The 18,263-nt window shown below is 47.3% G+C and overlaps 1 protein-coding gene across 1 annotated transcript in view; it reads left to right on the top strand.

Annotated features, from left to right (window-relative positions):
- LOC144683661 (gamma-aminobutyric acid receptor subunit beta-4-like) overlaps nt 1–18,263 on the top strand; it is a 272,931-nt gene that overhangs the window by 237,771 nt on the left and 16,897 nt on the right. The window contains exon 3 of the mRNA XM_078546914.1: nt 15,800–15,882. Coding sequence (XP_078403040.1) covers nt 15,800–15,882 — 83 coding nt within the window. The remainder of the gene's footprint in view (nt 1–15,799; nt 15,883–18,263) is intronic.

The raw sequence follows: 18,263 nt of genomic DNA, 5'->3' as shown, positions 1-18,263 counted from the left end.
AGTTTTCTGAGAAAATTCCGCAAGCCTTATGGCACCACATAAGGCCATCAGAAATACATTTTAATGCAGGGGACAAAAGAGAAGGGCAGTCACTCGTGGGAGTCATGCACAAGCCCCCTAATAGTAACCACATGGTAGAATGGAGCATAAAGGAAGAAATAATGGGAGCTTGCCAGAAACCAATGCATCAACTATCTCACTAGCCACTTCTTTTAAGACCCTAGGATGAAGTCCCTCAGGACCCGGGCACTTGTCAATCCGCATCTCCAACAATTTACTCAGTACCGCTTCTCTGGTGATTGGCGATAATCATGGGAGATTTTAGTCTACACATAGACTGGAAAAGTCAGATGGACAAATGTAACCTAGATGAGGAGTTCATAGAATGTTTCCGGGATAATTTCTTACAACAGCACATTCTGAAGCTAACCAGAGAGCAGGCTATACGAGACCTGGTATTGCGCAACAAGATAGGATTAATTGATAACCTCATAGTGAAGGCACCCCTAGGTAGCAGCAATCGTAATATGCTTGAATTTGAGGGAGAGAGGATTGTGCCCAAGACTGTTATTAAACTTAAATAAGGGCAATTACATGGGCATGAAAGAAGAGCTGGCTAAAGTGCAATAGCAAATTAGGTTAAGGGATAGGTCAATAGAGATGCACTGGCAAACATTTAAGGGGGATATTTCAGAATACACAGAATAGATACATTCCAACAAGTAAGAAAAAGTCCAAGGGATGGACACACCATCCGTGGTTAACTTGAAAGGTTAAAGATAGTGTCAAACTTAAAGAAAAAGCTTGTAAACGTGCAAAGACAGATGGAAGGCCAGAAGATTGAATAAAATATAAGGAAAAGCAAAGAATGACTTAAAGATTAATAAGGAGGAAAAAATTAGAGTATGCAAGAAAGCTAGCCAGAAATATAAAAACAGACAGTAAGAGTTTCCATATATATTTTAAAAAGAAATGAGTTAACAAAGTGAGCGTTGGTCTTTTAGAGAGTGAGCCTGGAGAATTGATAATGGAAAACAAGGAAATGGTAGATGAATTAAACAGCAATTTTGCATCAGTTTTCACAATAGTGGATACAAGCAACATCCCAGAAGTAGCTATAAATCAGGAAATGGAAGGGAGGGAGGAACTCAGGAAAATTACAATCACCAGTGAAGTGGTACTGAGCAAATTGTTGGAGCTGCGGGCTGACATCAAATCTGGACCCTATGAAGTCTCATGACATCAGGTCCAACATGGGCAACAAACTATACTAGACCTGGTATTGCGCAACGAGATGGGATTAATTGATAACCTCATAGTGAAGGCACCCCTAGGTATAATATGCTTGAATTTGAGAGAGAGAGGATTGTGCCCGAGACTGTTATTAAACTTAAATAAGGGCAATTACAAGGGCCTACTGCCGATTACCACGCACTGCCCTCCCTCAGCTGATGAATCAATGCTCCTCCATGTTGAACATCACTTGGAGGAAGCTCTGAGAGTGGCAAGGGCGCAGAATGTACTCTGGGTGGGGGACTTCAATGTCCATCACCGAGAGTGACTCAGTAGTACCACTACTGACCAAGCTGGCCGAGTCCTAAAGGACATAGCTACTAGACTGGGTCTGCAGCAGGTGGTGAGGGAACCAACAAGAGGGAAAAACATACTTGACCTCATCCTCGCCAACCTGCCTGTCGCAGATGCATCTGTCCATGAAAGTATCGGTAGGAGTGACCTCCGCACAGTCCTTGTGGAGACGAAGTCCCGCCTTCACATTAAGGATACCCTCCATCGTGCTGTGTGGCACTACCACCATGTTAAACGGGATAGATTTCGAACAGAGATAAAAACAAAAAACTACTGCGGATGCTGGAAATCCAAAACAAAAACAGAATTACCTGGAAAAACTCAGCAGGTCTGGCAGCATCGGCGGAGAAGAAAAGAGTTGATGTTTCGAGTCCTCATGACCCTTCAGCAGAACTGAGTGAAGTTAGGAGAGGGGTGAAATATAAGCTGGTTTAAGGTTGAGGGGTGGGGTGTGGGGGGTGGGGGAGGGAGAGAAGTTGGGACGGTGGGGTGGTTGTAGGGACAAGCAAGCAGTGATAGGAGCAGATAATCAAAAGATGTTACAGACAAAGGAACAGAGAGGTGTTAAAGGTGGTGATATTATCTAAGAGAATGTGCTAATTAAGAATGGATGGCAGGACACTCAAAGTACAGCTCTAGTGGGGGTTGGGTGGGTAGATTTAAAAATAATGGAAATAGGTGATTTCGAACAGACCTAGCAACTCAAGACTGGGCACCCATGAGGCACTGTGGGCCATCAACAGCAGCAGAATTGTACTCAAACACAATCTGTAACCTCATGGCCCAACATATCCCCTACTCTGCCATTAGCATCAAGCCAGGGGATCAACCCTGGTTCAATGAAGAGTGCAGGAGGGCATGCCAGGAGCAGCACCAAGCATACCTAAAAATGAGGTGTCAAATTGGTGAAGTTATTAAAAAACAGGACTACATGTTTGCCAAACAGCATAAACAGCAAGTGATAGATAGAGCTAAGCGATCCCACAACCAACAGATCAGATCTAAGTCCTGCCACATCCAGTCGTGAATGGTGGTGGACAATTAAACAACTCACTGGAAGAGAAGACTCCACAAATATCCCCATCCTCAATGGTGGAGGAGCCCAGCACAGCAGTACATAAGATAAGGCTGAAGTATTTGCTGCAATCTTCAGTCAGAAGTGCAAAGTCAATGACCCATCTCGGCCTCCTCCGGAGATCCTCAGCATCACAGATGCCAGTCTTCAGTCAATTCAATTCACTCCACGTGATATCAAGAAACGGCCAAAGGCACTGGATACTGCAAAGGCTATGGGCCCTGACAATATTCCGGCAATAGTACTGAAGACTTCTGCTCCAGAACTTGCTGCGCCCCTAGCCAAGCTGTTCCAGTACAGCTACAACATTGGCATCTACCCAGCTATGTGGGAAATTGCCCAGGTATGTCCTGTACACAAAAAGCAGGACAAATCCAACCCGGCCAATTACTGCCCAATCAGTCTACTCTCAATCATCCGTAAAGTAATGGAAGGAATCATCAACAGTGCTATCAAGCGACACTTGCTTAGCAATAGCCTGCTCACTGATGCCCAGTTTGGGTTCTGCCAGGACCACTCAGCTCCTGACCTCATTACAGCCTTGGTTCAAACATGGACAAAAGAGCTGAACTCCCGAGGTGAGATGATAGTGACTGCCCTTGACATCAAGGCAGCATTTGACCGAGTGTGGCATCAAGGAGCCCTAGCAAAGCTTGAGTCAATGGGAATCTGGGGGAAAACTCTCCGCTGGTTGGAGTCATGCCTGGCACAAAGGAAGATGGTTGTGGTTGTTGGAGGTCAGTCATCTTAGTTCCAGGACATCACTGCAGGAGTTCCTCAGGGTAATGTCCTAGGCCCAACCATCTTCAGCTGCTTCACCAATGACTTTCCTTCCATTATAAGGTCAGAAGTGGGGATGTTCGCTGATGATTGCACAATGTTCAGCACCATTCGTGACTCTTCAGATACTGAAACAGCCCATGTCCAAATGCAGCAGGATCTGGACAATATCCAGGCTTGGGCTGACAAGTGGCAAGTAACATTCACGCCACACAAGTGTCAGACAATGACCATCTCCAACAAGACAGAATCCAACCATCACCCTTTGACGTTCAATGTCATTACCATCACTGAATCCCCCACTATCAACATCCTGGGGGTTACCATTGACTAGAAACTGAACTGGACTAGCCATATAAATACTGTGGCTACAAGAGCAGGTCAGAGGCTTGGAATTGTGTGACAAGTAACTCACCTCCACCATCTACAAGGTACAAGTCAGGAATGTGATGAGTGCTGGGATCCACTTGCCTGGATGAGTACAGCTCCTACAACACTGAAGAAGCTGGACATTTTCCAGGACAAAGCAGCCCGCTTGATTGGCACCTCATCCACAAACATTCATTCCCTCCACCACCGATGTACAGTAGCAGCAGTGTGTAAGCAGCACTTACAAGATGCGCTCCAGGAATTCACCAAGGCTCCTTAGACAGCATCTTCCAAACCCACGACCACTGCCACTGAGAAGGACAAGGGCAGCAGATAGATGGGAGCACCACCACCTGGAAGTTCCCCTCCAAGTCACTCAGCATCCTGACTTGGAAATATATCATCGTTCTTTCACTGTCACTGGGTCAAAATCCTGGAACTCCCTCCCTAACAGCACAGTGGGTGTACCTAAACCACATGAACTGCAGCAGTTCAAGAAGGCAGCTCACCATCACTTTCTGAAGGGCAACTAGGGATGGGCAATAAGTGCTGGCCCAGCCAGCGAAGCCCACATCCCATGAATGCATAAAAAAAACAAGAGTCTGCATCCTGATGGACTTCATCCTAGGGACTTAAAAGAAGTGGCTAGCAAGATCGTTGATGCATTGGTTTTAATTTTCCAAAACTCTCTAGCTTTGGGGAAGGTCCCATTATATTGGAAGATAGCAAATGAAACTTCATTATTCAAAAAAGGAGGGAGACAGAAAGCAGGGAACTCCAGGCCAGTTCGCTTAACATCTGTCATCGGGAAAATGTTAGAAGCTATTATTAAAGAAGCTATAGCAGGGCACTTGGATAAGCTCGAGGTCAGCAGGCAGAGTCAACATGGTTTTGTGAAAGGGAAATCATGTTTAACCAACTTATTGGAGTACTTTGAGGAAGTAACATGTGCTGTGGATAAAGGAGAACTGGGGATGTACTGTATTTAGATTTCCAGAAGGCATTTGATAAAGTGCCACATCAAAGGTTTTGCAGAAAATAAAAGCTCATGTAGGGGGTAACATATTGGCATGGATAGAAGATTGGCTCTCTTACAGCAAGCAGAGAGTAGGCATAAATGGGTCTTTGTCAAGTTGGTAAGATGTAACGAGTAGTGTGCCACAGGGATCAGTGCTGGGACCTCAACTGTTTACAATTTATATCAATGACTTAGATGAAGGGATGGATAGGATGATTTCCAAATTTGTTGATGACACAAAGCTAGGTAGGAAAGTAAGTTGTGAGAAGGACATAAGAGAGAGGCTACAAAAAGATATAGATAGGTTAAGTGCTAAGATCTGGCAAATGGAGTATAATATGGGAAAATGTGAAATCATTCATTTTGTCAGGAAGAATAAAAGAGAAGCATATTATCTAAATGGTGAGAGATTGCAGAGCTCTAAGATTCAGAGGGATCTGGTGTCCTAGTGCATGAATCACGAAAGGTTAATACGCAGGTACAGCAAGTAATTAGGAAAGCTAATAAATGTTCTCATTTATTGTGAGGGGAATTGATTATAAAAGTAGGGAGGTTATGCTTCAGTTGTGCAGGGCACTAGTGAGGCCACATTTGGAGTAATGTGTCCAGTATTGGTCACCTTATTTAAAGAAGGATGTAAACACATTGGAAGCAGTTCAGAGAAGGTTTACCAGACTAATACCTGGATCTTGTATCTGCTGGAGTTTAACAGAGTAACAGGTGACTTGATTGAAATGTTTAAGATCCTGAGTTTGCGATCGTCTGCTCAGCCCACCAATAGTGGGCCACGTTCTTCCCATCTGACATCGGGAACCTCATTGTAACACATCAACATATCATTACTCAGCCTGTCCACTGGATCGTCCACCCACGTCAGTGGGAAAACACACCAGTGCAGAACACATTGTGACAACTGTGACATGCAGAAGTTGGGACTTACCCGGCAGGGCCTTGCTCACATTGCGGACATCCACGGAGCAGAAGATGCTGGAGCCCAACAGCAACGGCACACTGGAGGAATGTTCATGTCATGTTGGGTTGATTCTCGTGGACGTGGCTCTGCTGAAAAGCAGCTCACGGAAGTTGGAAAGTCACCGTTGACTTACTCACAACAGATGATGGCCAAGGGGGTGGGAGAGAAAGGGCTAGGGTCAGCTGGGTGAGGGAGACGTGTCGGGGGTGAAGTTGGTGGGGGAAATGAAGGTGTCAGGATGGGGGGGAGGTTGGGATGGGGGAGGGAAGGTGTAGTGGGGGAGGTTTGGAGAGGGGGGAGGAAAGAAGAACGGCAGAAAAGACGGAAATTGGGGAGGTAAGTGTAAGGCGGGGGGTGGAAGGTGCAAGGGAGGGGGTGGGGAGAGGGGAGGGTGCCTGGGGGAGGAAGGGGTGTGGAGAGGAGAGGGTGTCCGAGGGGGAGGAAGAGGTGCAGAGAAGAACGGGTGTCCAGGGGGAGGAAGAGGTGCGGAGAGGAGTGGATGTCCAAGGAGGAGGAAGAGGTGCGGAGAGGGGAGGGAGTAAGGGTGGAGGAAGAAGTAAGAGTGGAGGAAGGAGTTAGGAAGGGGATAGGAGTAAGGCTGGAAGAAGAGGGTAGGCTGGAGGAAGAAGTCGGTGAGGGAGGGACCAAAGGTGGCAGAAGAGGTAAGGGTGGAGGAAGGAGTCAGGAACGGGGAGGGATTAAGCAGGTGGGGGAGTCTGAGGGGAGAGGACTGGGGAGGTGGGGTTCCGGGGGGAGGGGTTCTGGTGGGGGAAGGGGTTCCGGGTGGGGGAGGGGTTCTGGGGGAGAAGGGGTTCCGGGGGCGAAGGGGTGCAGAGGAGGGAAGGGGTGCAAAGAGGGGGAGTGGTGCATGGGGGAAGTGGTGCGGAGGGGGGAAGGGGCGCAGAGTGGGGGAAGGTCCTGAGGGGCAAGAGGTTCCAAGGGGGAAGTGGTCGAAGGGGGGAAGGGGTGCGAAGGGTGGAAGGGGTGCGGAGGGGGAAGGGGTGCAGAGTGGGGGAAGGTCCTGAGGGGCAAGAGGTTCCAAAGGGGAAGTGGTCGAAGGGGGGAAGGGGTGCAAAGGGTGGAAGGGGTGCGGAGGGGGGAAGGGGTGTGGAGGGGGGAAGGGTTCTGTGTGGAAGGGGTGTGGAGGGGGGAAGGGTTCTGTGTGGAAGGGGTGTGGAGGGGGGGTGGATGTGCATGTGAAGGTGCAAAGGAGGGGTCGGATAGGTCCATGTCTGTCCCCTGGAGAGTGAACTAAGGGTGGGCATGATATGGAGGAAGGGTGAGAATGACCGAGGGCAGAGTGAGGGTGAATGTAGCGGTAGAAGGGATGGCGAGGGTAGTTGGTGGAGTCCCAGAGGCAGACACGGACCCTGGGGGTGGGAAGGAGGAAGTTGGGGAGGTGAATGTGGATGGGGGTGGGATTTTTGAGAAGGAAGGGAACCTGGACATCCCCGAAGGAAAAGGATTGTGGCTTGTGGGTAAGGGAGGTGAAGTGGAAAGTTATGCTGGAGGGGGGCCAACTGTAATGGGGGAGAGGAAATGGGTGACTGGGGGAGGGTAAAAGATGGGGGAGCGCACAATGCTGTGAAACCAGACCATGCTGGCTAAATCAAAAGTAAAACGAGAATTGTGGTGGGCGAGAACAGGTGCTGCATGGGAATGTGATCAGTGGGTGGGCGGAGATGCAGGTCAGCTCAGATAGACAACTAAAAGCAAACCCCAGCAGGCAGCATTGAAAATGCTCAGGACATTGAGATGAGTGTGAAACATGAAGGATCCGTGTGTGTGAGAGAGTGCTTGCATGAGGCTCCGAAAGGCCCTGCCACTCACACACTTTTCCATCCAGAATCACTGGTGGGCCGGCTGCTCCCTCTGCGGATGGGCCTTCCGGGCTGCTCATTTCCAGCTCTTCACTGGAGGAGTCCTCTTGGCTGCAGATGAGGACATGGATGGAGCTAAGGGACTGGCTGAGGGTGTCAGTTGCTTGGCAGAGCTCCCTGTGAACCAAAGTAGAGATAATGAGTGCATGGCAGCAGAATCAAAAGCAGGAGAGAGAGCACTCCCAGTTGTTGGGGAGGGATGATGTGGTGCAGGATCCTCAGGTGTGTATTCGCCACTGATCTCACCATTGCCACAAGCAGGGTCCATGTCCTCACCAGTCAGCACGATTGCACACTCCTCAAAGTGAGTGAGGGCCTAATGTGGGCCACTCCACCCCCAGTCTGGGACCTCACTTTGCTGTTGTGAGCCAGCTTCTCCTGCATGGAAACAGATGGAGAGAGTGTGAGCAGGACACATGGCACCGGGTGGAACGTTTGTGTGGTGGGCGGAGCCTTGGACGGGATGGGATGTGAGCTCCAGAGAATATGAGCCTGATGGAGATGTGAGGGTGTCTGTGAAAGTTAGTGGTGTTTTCCCTTGAAGTGTGAGATCCCTGTGGATGTGTGATTGGTTTGTGAGTATGTGAGTTGAGAGTGATGAGAAGAACGGATAAGACCATTCATCCTGTAGTGGCAGTGGTTGGCTGTCCTCTTTTGCAGGGCATTGGTGCTGACTACCACTGCCAACGCCAAGCCTGGTTGGTGATGCTGCTGCCCATCTTGCAGCCAGAGTGGTGGTAGAGGAAATCACGGCGGGCCTCCAAGGCATCCAAAAGGTGTTCAGTGATGCGTGGCTAAACCTGGGAGCTGCAGTCCTGTTGCATTTTGTGGACATCTTCCCTGCAGTAGTCGTGGCCTGGAAGCACTAAGATGTGTGCGCGTGGCTGGGCTTTAAATATGGCACTTGGCGTGATGAAGTGGCAAGGTTATGGCATGGTGGGTGAATGAGAGCCCGCCCACCATGGAAAAGGCATGTTTCCTGAGAATGCAGCGGGATTGGGACAATACAGCTGAAAACCCACCATCGTGGCCGGAGGAGTAAAACATCATTTTACCTGCCCGCTACTGCACTTAGTGCAAATCTGGGACAACTCCACCCAGAGTCTTTGAATGTTTTTAAAGCAGAGGTGGTTAGATTCTTGGTAGAACAGGCTCGAAGGGCTGAATGGCGTACTCCTGCTCCTTGGATTTTACAACATGGCAATCAAACTGTTCAGGTACATTCCTTGAGGCTGATTAACACTGAGCATACATTTACAGAATCAGAACAGGTAACAGAAAGTGAAGAGGTGCCATACACTTCACATACTCACATGTTGGACATTTATAAGGAGCAGACTATGGCAGATGAAGGGTTGACTGAATATGAACAAAGTGATACTGAAGTGCAGGATTTATCCCAAAGGACAGCTACTGAAAGTTAGCACCAGAGCAACATATATGCCAGTAGGGGCCAATGAATGGACGGATGCCACCATTATAGGGAGAGCAGGAAAAACCAGTGGCAAATACAAACATTGGGTGAATTTGCAAGATGAGGGACAGAAGGTATGACCCATGGATTAGCAAAATGAAGTAAATATGTGGAAGGCCAGAAAATGCAGTGTGAGTTCTGAAAGTGGACCAGGAAGTGATCACGGCCCTAGGAAAAGATCACAGACTTGCAAAAGGGACTCTGATCGTAGGAGGGAGAGATTGTGTAGCAGTAGTCCAAAAGAGAGAGGAGGGCAAATAGAGGTTGTAGTTTCACAGTTCAAGAACCATAGAACTAGCCTAGGAATGCCACTAGAATCCCTTTTGATTGAGAAACTTTAATGGCTACTAACAAATGAGAAGATAAGTTGATAAAGGAAGCCAAATAAAAAGAATTGGAAAGTTGGAAAAAATTTGGTGTATACACTGAAATACAAGACAGGGGACAGCAGCCTAATCACGCCGGTAGATATGCACAGAAACAGTACTTCCTGATGGCACATATAAGGCCTAGACTAGTGGCTCAGGGTTTTGAAGAAAGACTTAGTGATCAGGATGTCAGGGTGGACTTCCCTACTGCAGGGAAAGTGAGCTTGAAGAGTTCCTGAACTCTTTTAGCAACATGTTCCTGGGAATATAAATCGATTGATGTAAAAGCCGCATTTTTACAGGGTGAGGAATTTCAAAGGCAAGTCTTTTTGAAACCACTGAAAGAAGGGAAATTGTGGAAATTAAACAAGTTGGTTTCTGGGTTGTTGTTTCTCAGTTCGGCCCATCCTGTTAAAAATGGGTTGCATTCAGGCAGATGAGGCAGACCCAGAAATGTTCTATTGGTATCACAAGGAGAAACTAGCAGGCATCTTTATGATGCATGTTGATGATTTTCTGTGGGGAGGTTCTGCAGAATTTCAGCAATGGGTAATAGGTAAAAGAGAGGAAGAGTTTAAGTTTGGAAGTCAGGCCTCAGGACATTTAAGAATATAGGGTCAGACATTAAGCAGAATAAGTCTGGACTGATCTTGAATCAACATTCTTTTTAGAAAACATCAATCACATCCCAATGAATCAGTCCAGGTCCTCACAAAAAGAGGATCCTGCATCCCAGGAAGAAACAGACCAATCAAGAAGTTTGATTGGACAGTTGAACTGGTTGTGCACTCAGGCTAGATCAGATGCTAGTTATGATGTATTGGAGCTGAGTACTATGATGAATCATGCTATATTTGAGAAAGTTCTGAGAGCAAATAAAACATTAAAGAAATTAAATTCAGAGAAATGCATGCTGAAGTTTCTAGCCTTGGGTGATCCAGAAGTTTTGAGGTCGGTCATTTTTAGCGATGCTTCACATGCCAATCTTCTAGATGGGTATTCTAGCACAGGGTTTATCACATTCTTTGTGGGAAAGAATAATAAATGTTGTCCATTGGCCTGGAAAGTGAAAAAAATAAAAATGGTAGTTGAAAGATCCTTAGCAACTGAAACACTGGCATTAGTAGAAGCAATAGATATGGGGGTGTATTTATCCAATATACTGACAGAAATACTGTACAAGGGGCAATGTGAGAAAAGTTTGCCCATAGAATGCTATGTGGATAATTGCTCTCTTTGGGACAATGTTCATTCGATGCAGGGTGTCACTGAAATAAGGTTGAGGATTAACCTTGCCAGCATAAAGGAAATGTTGGAAAGAAGAGAGATTTCCAGAATAAAATGGGTAGATGCAAGTTACCAATTGTCAGACTGTTTTATGAAGAGAGGTGCTTACTCCAAGAAATGATTAGATGTATGGAAGACGGGCACCTTGAGGGAATTTTTATTCATTCATGGGTTGTGGGCTTCTCTGGCTAGGCCAGAATTTATTGCCCATCCCTAGTTGCCCTTGAGAAGGTGGTGACGAGCTGCCTTCTTGAACAGCTGCAGTCCATGTGGTGTAGGTACACCCACAGTGCTGTTAGGGAGGGAGTTCCAGGATTTTGACTCAATGACAGTGAAGGAACCACAATATTTCCAAGTCAGGATGGTGAGGGGCTTGGAGGGGAGCTTCCAGGTGGTGATGTTCCCATGTGTCTGCTGCCCTTGTCCTTCTAGATGGTAGTGGTCTTGGGTTTGGAAGGTGGTGTCAAAGGAGCCTTGGTGAATTCTTGCAGTGCATCTTGTAGATGGTACACACTGCTGCTACTGTGCATCGGTGGTGGAGGGAGTGAACATTTGTGGATGGGGTGCCAGTCAACCAGGCTGCTTTGTCCTGGATGGTGCCAAGCTTCTTGAGTGTTATTGGAGCTGCACTCATCCAGACAAGTGGAGAGTATTCCATCACACTCCTAACTTGTGCCTTGTAAATGGCTTTGGGGAGTCAGGAGGTGAGTTACTCACCACAGGATTCCTAGCCTCTGATCTACTCTTGTAGCCACAGCATTTATATGGCTAGTCCAGTTCAGTTTCTGGTCAATGGTAACCCCCAGCACGTTGATGGTGGGGGATTCAGTGATGGTAATACCTTTGAATGTCAAGAGACGATTGTTAGACCTCTTGCTGGAGATGGTCATTGCCTGACACTTGTGTGGCATGAATGTTACTTGCCACTTGTCAGCCCAAACCTGGATGTTGTCCAGTTCTTGCTACATTTGGACATAGACTGCTTCAGTGTCTGAGGGGCTGCAAAAGGTACTGAACATTGTGCAATCATCAGCGAACATCCCCACTTCTGACTTTATGACGGATGGAAGGTCAATGATGAAGCAGCTGAAGGTGGTTGGGCCGAGGCCACTACCCTGAGGAACTCCTGCAGTGATATCCTGGAGCTGAGCTGATTGACCTCCAACAACCACAACCATCTTCCTTTGTGCTAGGTATGACTCCAACCAATGGAGAGTTTTCCACCTGATTCCCATTGACTCCAGGTTTGCTAGGGCTCCTTGATGCCACACTCAGTCAAATGATGTCTTGATATTGAGGTCACTCACTCTCACCTCACCTCATGAGTTCAGCTCTTTTATCCATGTTTGAACCTAGGCTGTAATGAGGTCAGGAGCTGAGTGGCCTTGGCGGAACCCAAACTGGGCATCAGTGAGCAGATTATTGCTAAGCAAGTGCCGTTTGAAAGCACTGTTGATGACCTCTTCCATCAATTTACTGATGATTGAGAGTAGACTGATGGGGCGGTAATTGGCCGGGTTGGATTTGTCCTGCTTTGTGTGGCAATTTTCCACATAGCTGGGTAGATGCCAGTTTTGTAGCTGTACTGGAACAGCTTGGCTAGGGGCGTGGCAAGTTCTGGAGCACAAGCCTTCAGTACTATTTTCAGAATATTATCAGGGCCCATAGCTTTTGCAGTATCCAGTGCCTTCATCTGTTTCTTGATATCACTTGGAGTAAATCGAATTGGCTAAAGACTGGCAGCTGTGATGCTGGGGACCTCTGGAGGAGGCTGAGATGGATCATCCACTCGGCACTTCTAGTTAAAGATTGTAGCAAATGCTTCAGCCTTATCTTTTGCACTGATGTGCTGGGCTCCTCCATCATTGAGGATGGGGATATTTGTGGAGCTTCCTCCTCCAGTGAGTTGTTTAATTGTCCACCACCATTCACGACTGGGTGTGGCAGGACTGCAGAGCTTAGATCTGATCCATTGGTTGTGGAATCGCTTAGCTCTGTCTATCACTTGCTGCTTATGCTGTTTGGCATGCAAATGGTCCTGTGTTATAGCTTTACCAGGTTGACACCTCATTTTTAGGTATGTCTGGTGCTGTTCCTGGCATGCCCTCCTGCACTCTCCATTGAACCCCTGGCTTGCTGGTAATGGTAGAGTGGGGAATATGCGAGGCCATGAGGTTACAGATTGTGGCTGAGTACAATTCTGCTGCTGCTGATGGCCCACAGCGCCTCATGGATGCCCAGTTTTGAGCTGGTAGATCTGTTCAAAATCTATCCCATTTAGCATGGTGGTAGTGCCACACAACACGATAGAGGGTACCCTCAATGTGAAGATGGGACTTCATCTCCACAAGGACTATGCAGTGGTGACTCCTACCGATACTGTCATGGACAGATGTATCTGCGGCAGGCAGGTTGGTGAGGATGAGGTCAAGTATGTTTTTCCCTCTAGTTGGTTCCCTCGCCACCTGCCGCAGACCCAGTCTAGCAGCTATGTCATTCAGGACTCGACCAGCTCGGTCAGAGGTGGTGCTACCAAGCTACTCTTGGGGTGGACATTGAAGTCCCCCACCCAGAGTACATTCTGCACCCTTGCCACCCTCAGTGTTATAATGAGGATATGGAAAAGCGATATTTTATTTAATTGTTTTGTAATTATTTATACATGGTAAAGAAGAAAAATAATTTGTTTAAGAGGGGGAATGTAGGATCTATTGATGGTTACACTATAATATGAGACAAAAAAGATGAAAAATAAATGTATAATTTTGTTTCATTTTTGGTTTGAAAGATTGTTCTTGTGTTTTCAAAAGCTTTAATTTAAAAAAAAGGGGGAATCTGTCAATGTCTAATCAATTACATTGTTACAGTTTGTTAATGTCAATTACATTGCTAAGGGAAACATGTGATGGGCATTTGAACACATAAATAGGGGATAGCTGGGACATTGGGTGTGTGTGAGGAGTGTTGACACTGGATAAGTCAATAAACTCTGTCAGGAAGGAAAGGCTCCGTGCCTTAGTTTTGACTTCACCAAGCGATGTGGACTCAACAACCTTCAGGTCTCTCTGACCTAGCACACTTTTTCAAATTGCGCCATTAAGTCTATATTGCCTCTCCCTATCCTTTCTGCCAAAATGCATCACCTCACATTTCTCTGTATTAAATTCTATCTGCCACTTGTCTCCCACTCTGCTAGCCCATCTATGTCTTGTATCATCCTCGCTGTTTACCATTCCTCCATATTTGGTATGATCAGAAATTTTTGAAATTTTACTCAGAATTCCAAGGTCCAATTCATTTATAAATAGCAAAATAAGTAGTGCCCCTAGCACTAACCCTTGGGGAGAACCCAGTGCCTCCGATCCTCCAGTCTGAAAAATAGCGATTTACCACAACTCACTATTTTCTGTCCTTAAACCAATTTTTTTTATCCAAGCTGACACTGACCCTTCTATTCCATGAGCCTCAATTTTGTTAACCAGCCTTTTATGTGTTACTTTGTCAAAGGCTTTCTTAAATTCTATATGGACAACATCGACCTTTTTTTTTACTTTATTAAAAAACTCAATTAGATAGTCAAGCACAATCTGCCTTTTACAAATCCATGCTGACTCTCCTTAAACCTCTCCAAGTACCTGGTGGTTTTTCCCTGATTATTGCTTCTAAAACCTTACCCACCACTGATGTTAAACTGACCGTTCTGTAGACTCTCGGACTGTCCTTACATCATTTCTTGAATAAGGGGGTCACTTTTGCCACTCTCCAATCATCCGACACCTCCCCCGTTCCCAGGGAAGATTGGAAGATGAAGGCAAACCCTTCACTATCTCTACCCCCATTTCCTTTTGCAACCTGGGATACAAGCCACCCGGACCAGGTGGTTCATCTACTCTCAGCATAGCCAGCCATGGGACGTGGGCATCACTGGCAAGGCCAGTATTTGCTGACCATCCCTAATTGCCATTGAGAAGGTGATGGTGCATGATCTGGTGATTTGGGGGCTGAGGGATCTAGTGAGGTGGGGCTGAGGGATCTGGTGATTTGGGATTGAGTGATCTGATTAAGTGGTGTTGAGGGATCTAGTGAGGTGGGGTGGAGTGGTCTGATGAAGTGGTGTTGAGGGATCTGGTGAGGTGGGGTGGAGTGGTCTGATGAAGTGGTGTTGAGGAATCTGGTGAGGTGGGGTGGAGTGGTCTGATGAAGTGGTGTTGAGGGATCTAGTGAGGTGGGGTGGAGTGGTCTGATGAAGTGGTGTTGAGGGATCTGGTGAGGTGGGGTGGAGTGGTCTGATGAAGTGGTGTTGAGGGAAATGGTAAGGTGGGGTTGAGTGATCTGATGAAGTGGTGTTGTGGGATCTGGTGAGGTGGGGTTGAGTGATCTGATGAAGTGGTGTTGCGGGATCTGGTGAGGTGGACAGGTGGGGTTGGCCTGTCCTTGCTTGTTTAGCCTAATGGAATGTTTTTCACTGTTACAACTTGAGAACATAAATATAAACCCTTTCCCCAAGCTTGGTTTACTTCACTTGTCTTGGACAGTGATCAGCCACCTTGTCAGACCCTCATTCACATGGCCCCACTTCACCTAGAGAATCAAAATCGATTTGACAGCCTATCTGTATTTCAGATGAGACGTTAAACCCAGACTCAGCTTCCCCCTCTCAAGTGGGCAGATAAAATTGAAAAAGAGTGAGAAAGTTCACAATTATGTCCTGGATAATATTTATCCATCCCCGAACATTACAATACTGGCAACACCTTTACTCAGTGACACCATTGAATCTTGTCCAGGATTGTCTATTGATGTAAGAGTTGTTGTTTGGCAGAGACATGAGGTGTTGACATGAGGAGAGGTTTCGTTGGTTTCTGTAGGACAGAGTGATGGTATTCCCAATGCTCAGCATGAATGAATCGGGTAGAGCGAGCTGAATAAAGCTCTATCTTTCTGAGGAGCACCCACAGCAACTGTACTTCATGACTTTTTGTTTTCAGGATCACCACCACAGCAGCTTGTATGATGGACCTACGGAGATACCCCCTGGATGAGCAGAACTGTACATTGGAAATAGAGAGCTGTAAGTATGACTCAGAGAATCACCACCTCATTCAGGAGCCATAGAGCTGAGAGATTCAGAGTGCAGCCACTCTGAGACAGAAGGAGCCAATCCCTTCTCTCCTCCCACTTACCTCCTTCTCGAAGGGACTCACTCGGTCATCAGGCATCTTTAGCCAGTGCTCAGACACCCAGTGGAAAGCAGTACAGTAAGTAACAGCAGGATAATTACACACACAGACACACACAGAGAACAACACACAGATGCACACGCAGACCTAGATACAGACCCACACACCAGACCCACACACAGAACCACACACAGGCCTAGATACAGACCCACACACCAGACCAACACACGGACCTAGATTCAGACCCACCCACCAGACTCACAGACAGACCCACACACAGGCCTACATTCAGGCCCACACACATACCCGCACACAGAACTACATACAGACCAACACATAGACCCATAGACAGACCCACACACAGAAGACACGCAGACCACAAACAGACCCACACGCAGACCAACATACAGACACACACACAGACCCACACACAGACCGACTTACAGACCCAAACAGAGAGCTACATACAGGCACACAAACAGGCACAAACACAGTCTTTCATACAGTCAGACCCACACATAGACCAGTACACAGTCCCACACCCAGATCTGCATACAGATGCACACACAGGCCCAAATACAGACCCACACACAGACCTACAAACAGACACACACACAGACCTACATACAGACCCAAACAGAAACCTACATACAGGCATACATACAGACCCACACGCAGACCTACATGCAGATCCATACACAGACCCACACAATGACCCACACAGAGACTCACATGCAGATGCACACACAGACCTACATACAGACCCAAACAGAAACCTACATACAGGCCTACATACAGACCCACACACAGACCTACAAACAGACCCACACACAGACCCACACAAAGAACTACACACAGACCCATGTACTGAACCACACACAGACCCACACACAGGCCCACACACGGACCCACACACAGACCCACACACAGAACTACATACAGTCCCACACACAGACACACACCCAGATCCACGCACAGACCAACACAAAGACCCACCCACAGGCACACACACAGACCTACATACAGACCCACACAGATACCTACATACAGATCACATAAAGACCCACACACCGACCCACAACAGACCTACATACAGATCCACACACAAATCTACATACAGACCCAAACACGGAGCTACATACAGACCCACAAATAGACACAGACCTACAAACAAACCCATACACTGATTCACACAATAACCTACACACAGACTCATGTACAGACCTCCACACAGACCTATATACAGACCCACACACAGAAGTACATACAGACCTACAAACAGACCTACACAAAGGCCTACACACAGACCCATGTATAGACCCATGCACAGACCTACATACAGACCCACACACAGAACCCCATGCAGAACCACACAGAGACCCATACACACAACTACATACAGACCAACATACATACCTACACACAGACACACATGCAGACCCATACACATAACTACATGCAGGCCCACACAGAGACCTACATACAGACCCACACAAAGACCCATACACAGACCTACATACAGACTCACACACAGACCTACGTATTGACCCACACACAGACCTACAATCAGATCCACAGAGACCCACGCAAAGACCTATACACAGACTTATTTACAGACTGACACACAGAACCACATGCAGTCCCACACACAGACACACACACAGACCTACACACAGGCCTCCACACAAACCCACACACAGACGCACATATAGAACTACACGCAGACCCACTCACAGACCCAAACACAGACCCCCACACACACCCACACACAGGCCTACAAATGGACCCATACACAGACATACATAAAGAACCACACACATACACACACGCAGTCCAACACACAGATCCACACACACAGCAACTCAAAGACCCACAAAGAATGCCATACACAGACCTACATACAGACCCATACAGAGACCTACACACAGACCCACACAAAGACCCTCACACAGACCCACACACAGACCCCCACACAGAACCACAGACAGACTCACACACAAATCTACATATAGACCCACACATAGACCTGCATACAGGCCCACAAATAGACCCACACACAGTCCTACAAACAGACCCACACACAGAACCACACAAGGACTTACACACAGACCCATGTGCAGACCCACATACAGACCTCCATGTAGACCCACACACAGACCCACACACAGACCTACACACAGACCCACACACAGACCTACATACAGACCTAAACACAGACCCACACACAGACCCACACAGAGACCCAAACACAGACCAACACACAGACCCACAC

The sequence above is a fragment of the Cetorhinus maximus genome, chromosome 8 (assembly GCF_964194155.1).
Source record: "Cetorhinus maximus chromosome 8, sCetMax3.hap1.1, whole genome shotgun sequence".
NCBI lineage: Eukaryota > Metazoa > Chordata > Chondrichthyes > Lamniformes > Cetorhinidae > Cetorhinus > Cetorhinus maximus.
This window is presented reverse-complemented; position numbering and strand designations above follow the sequence as displayed.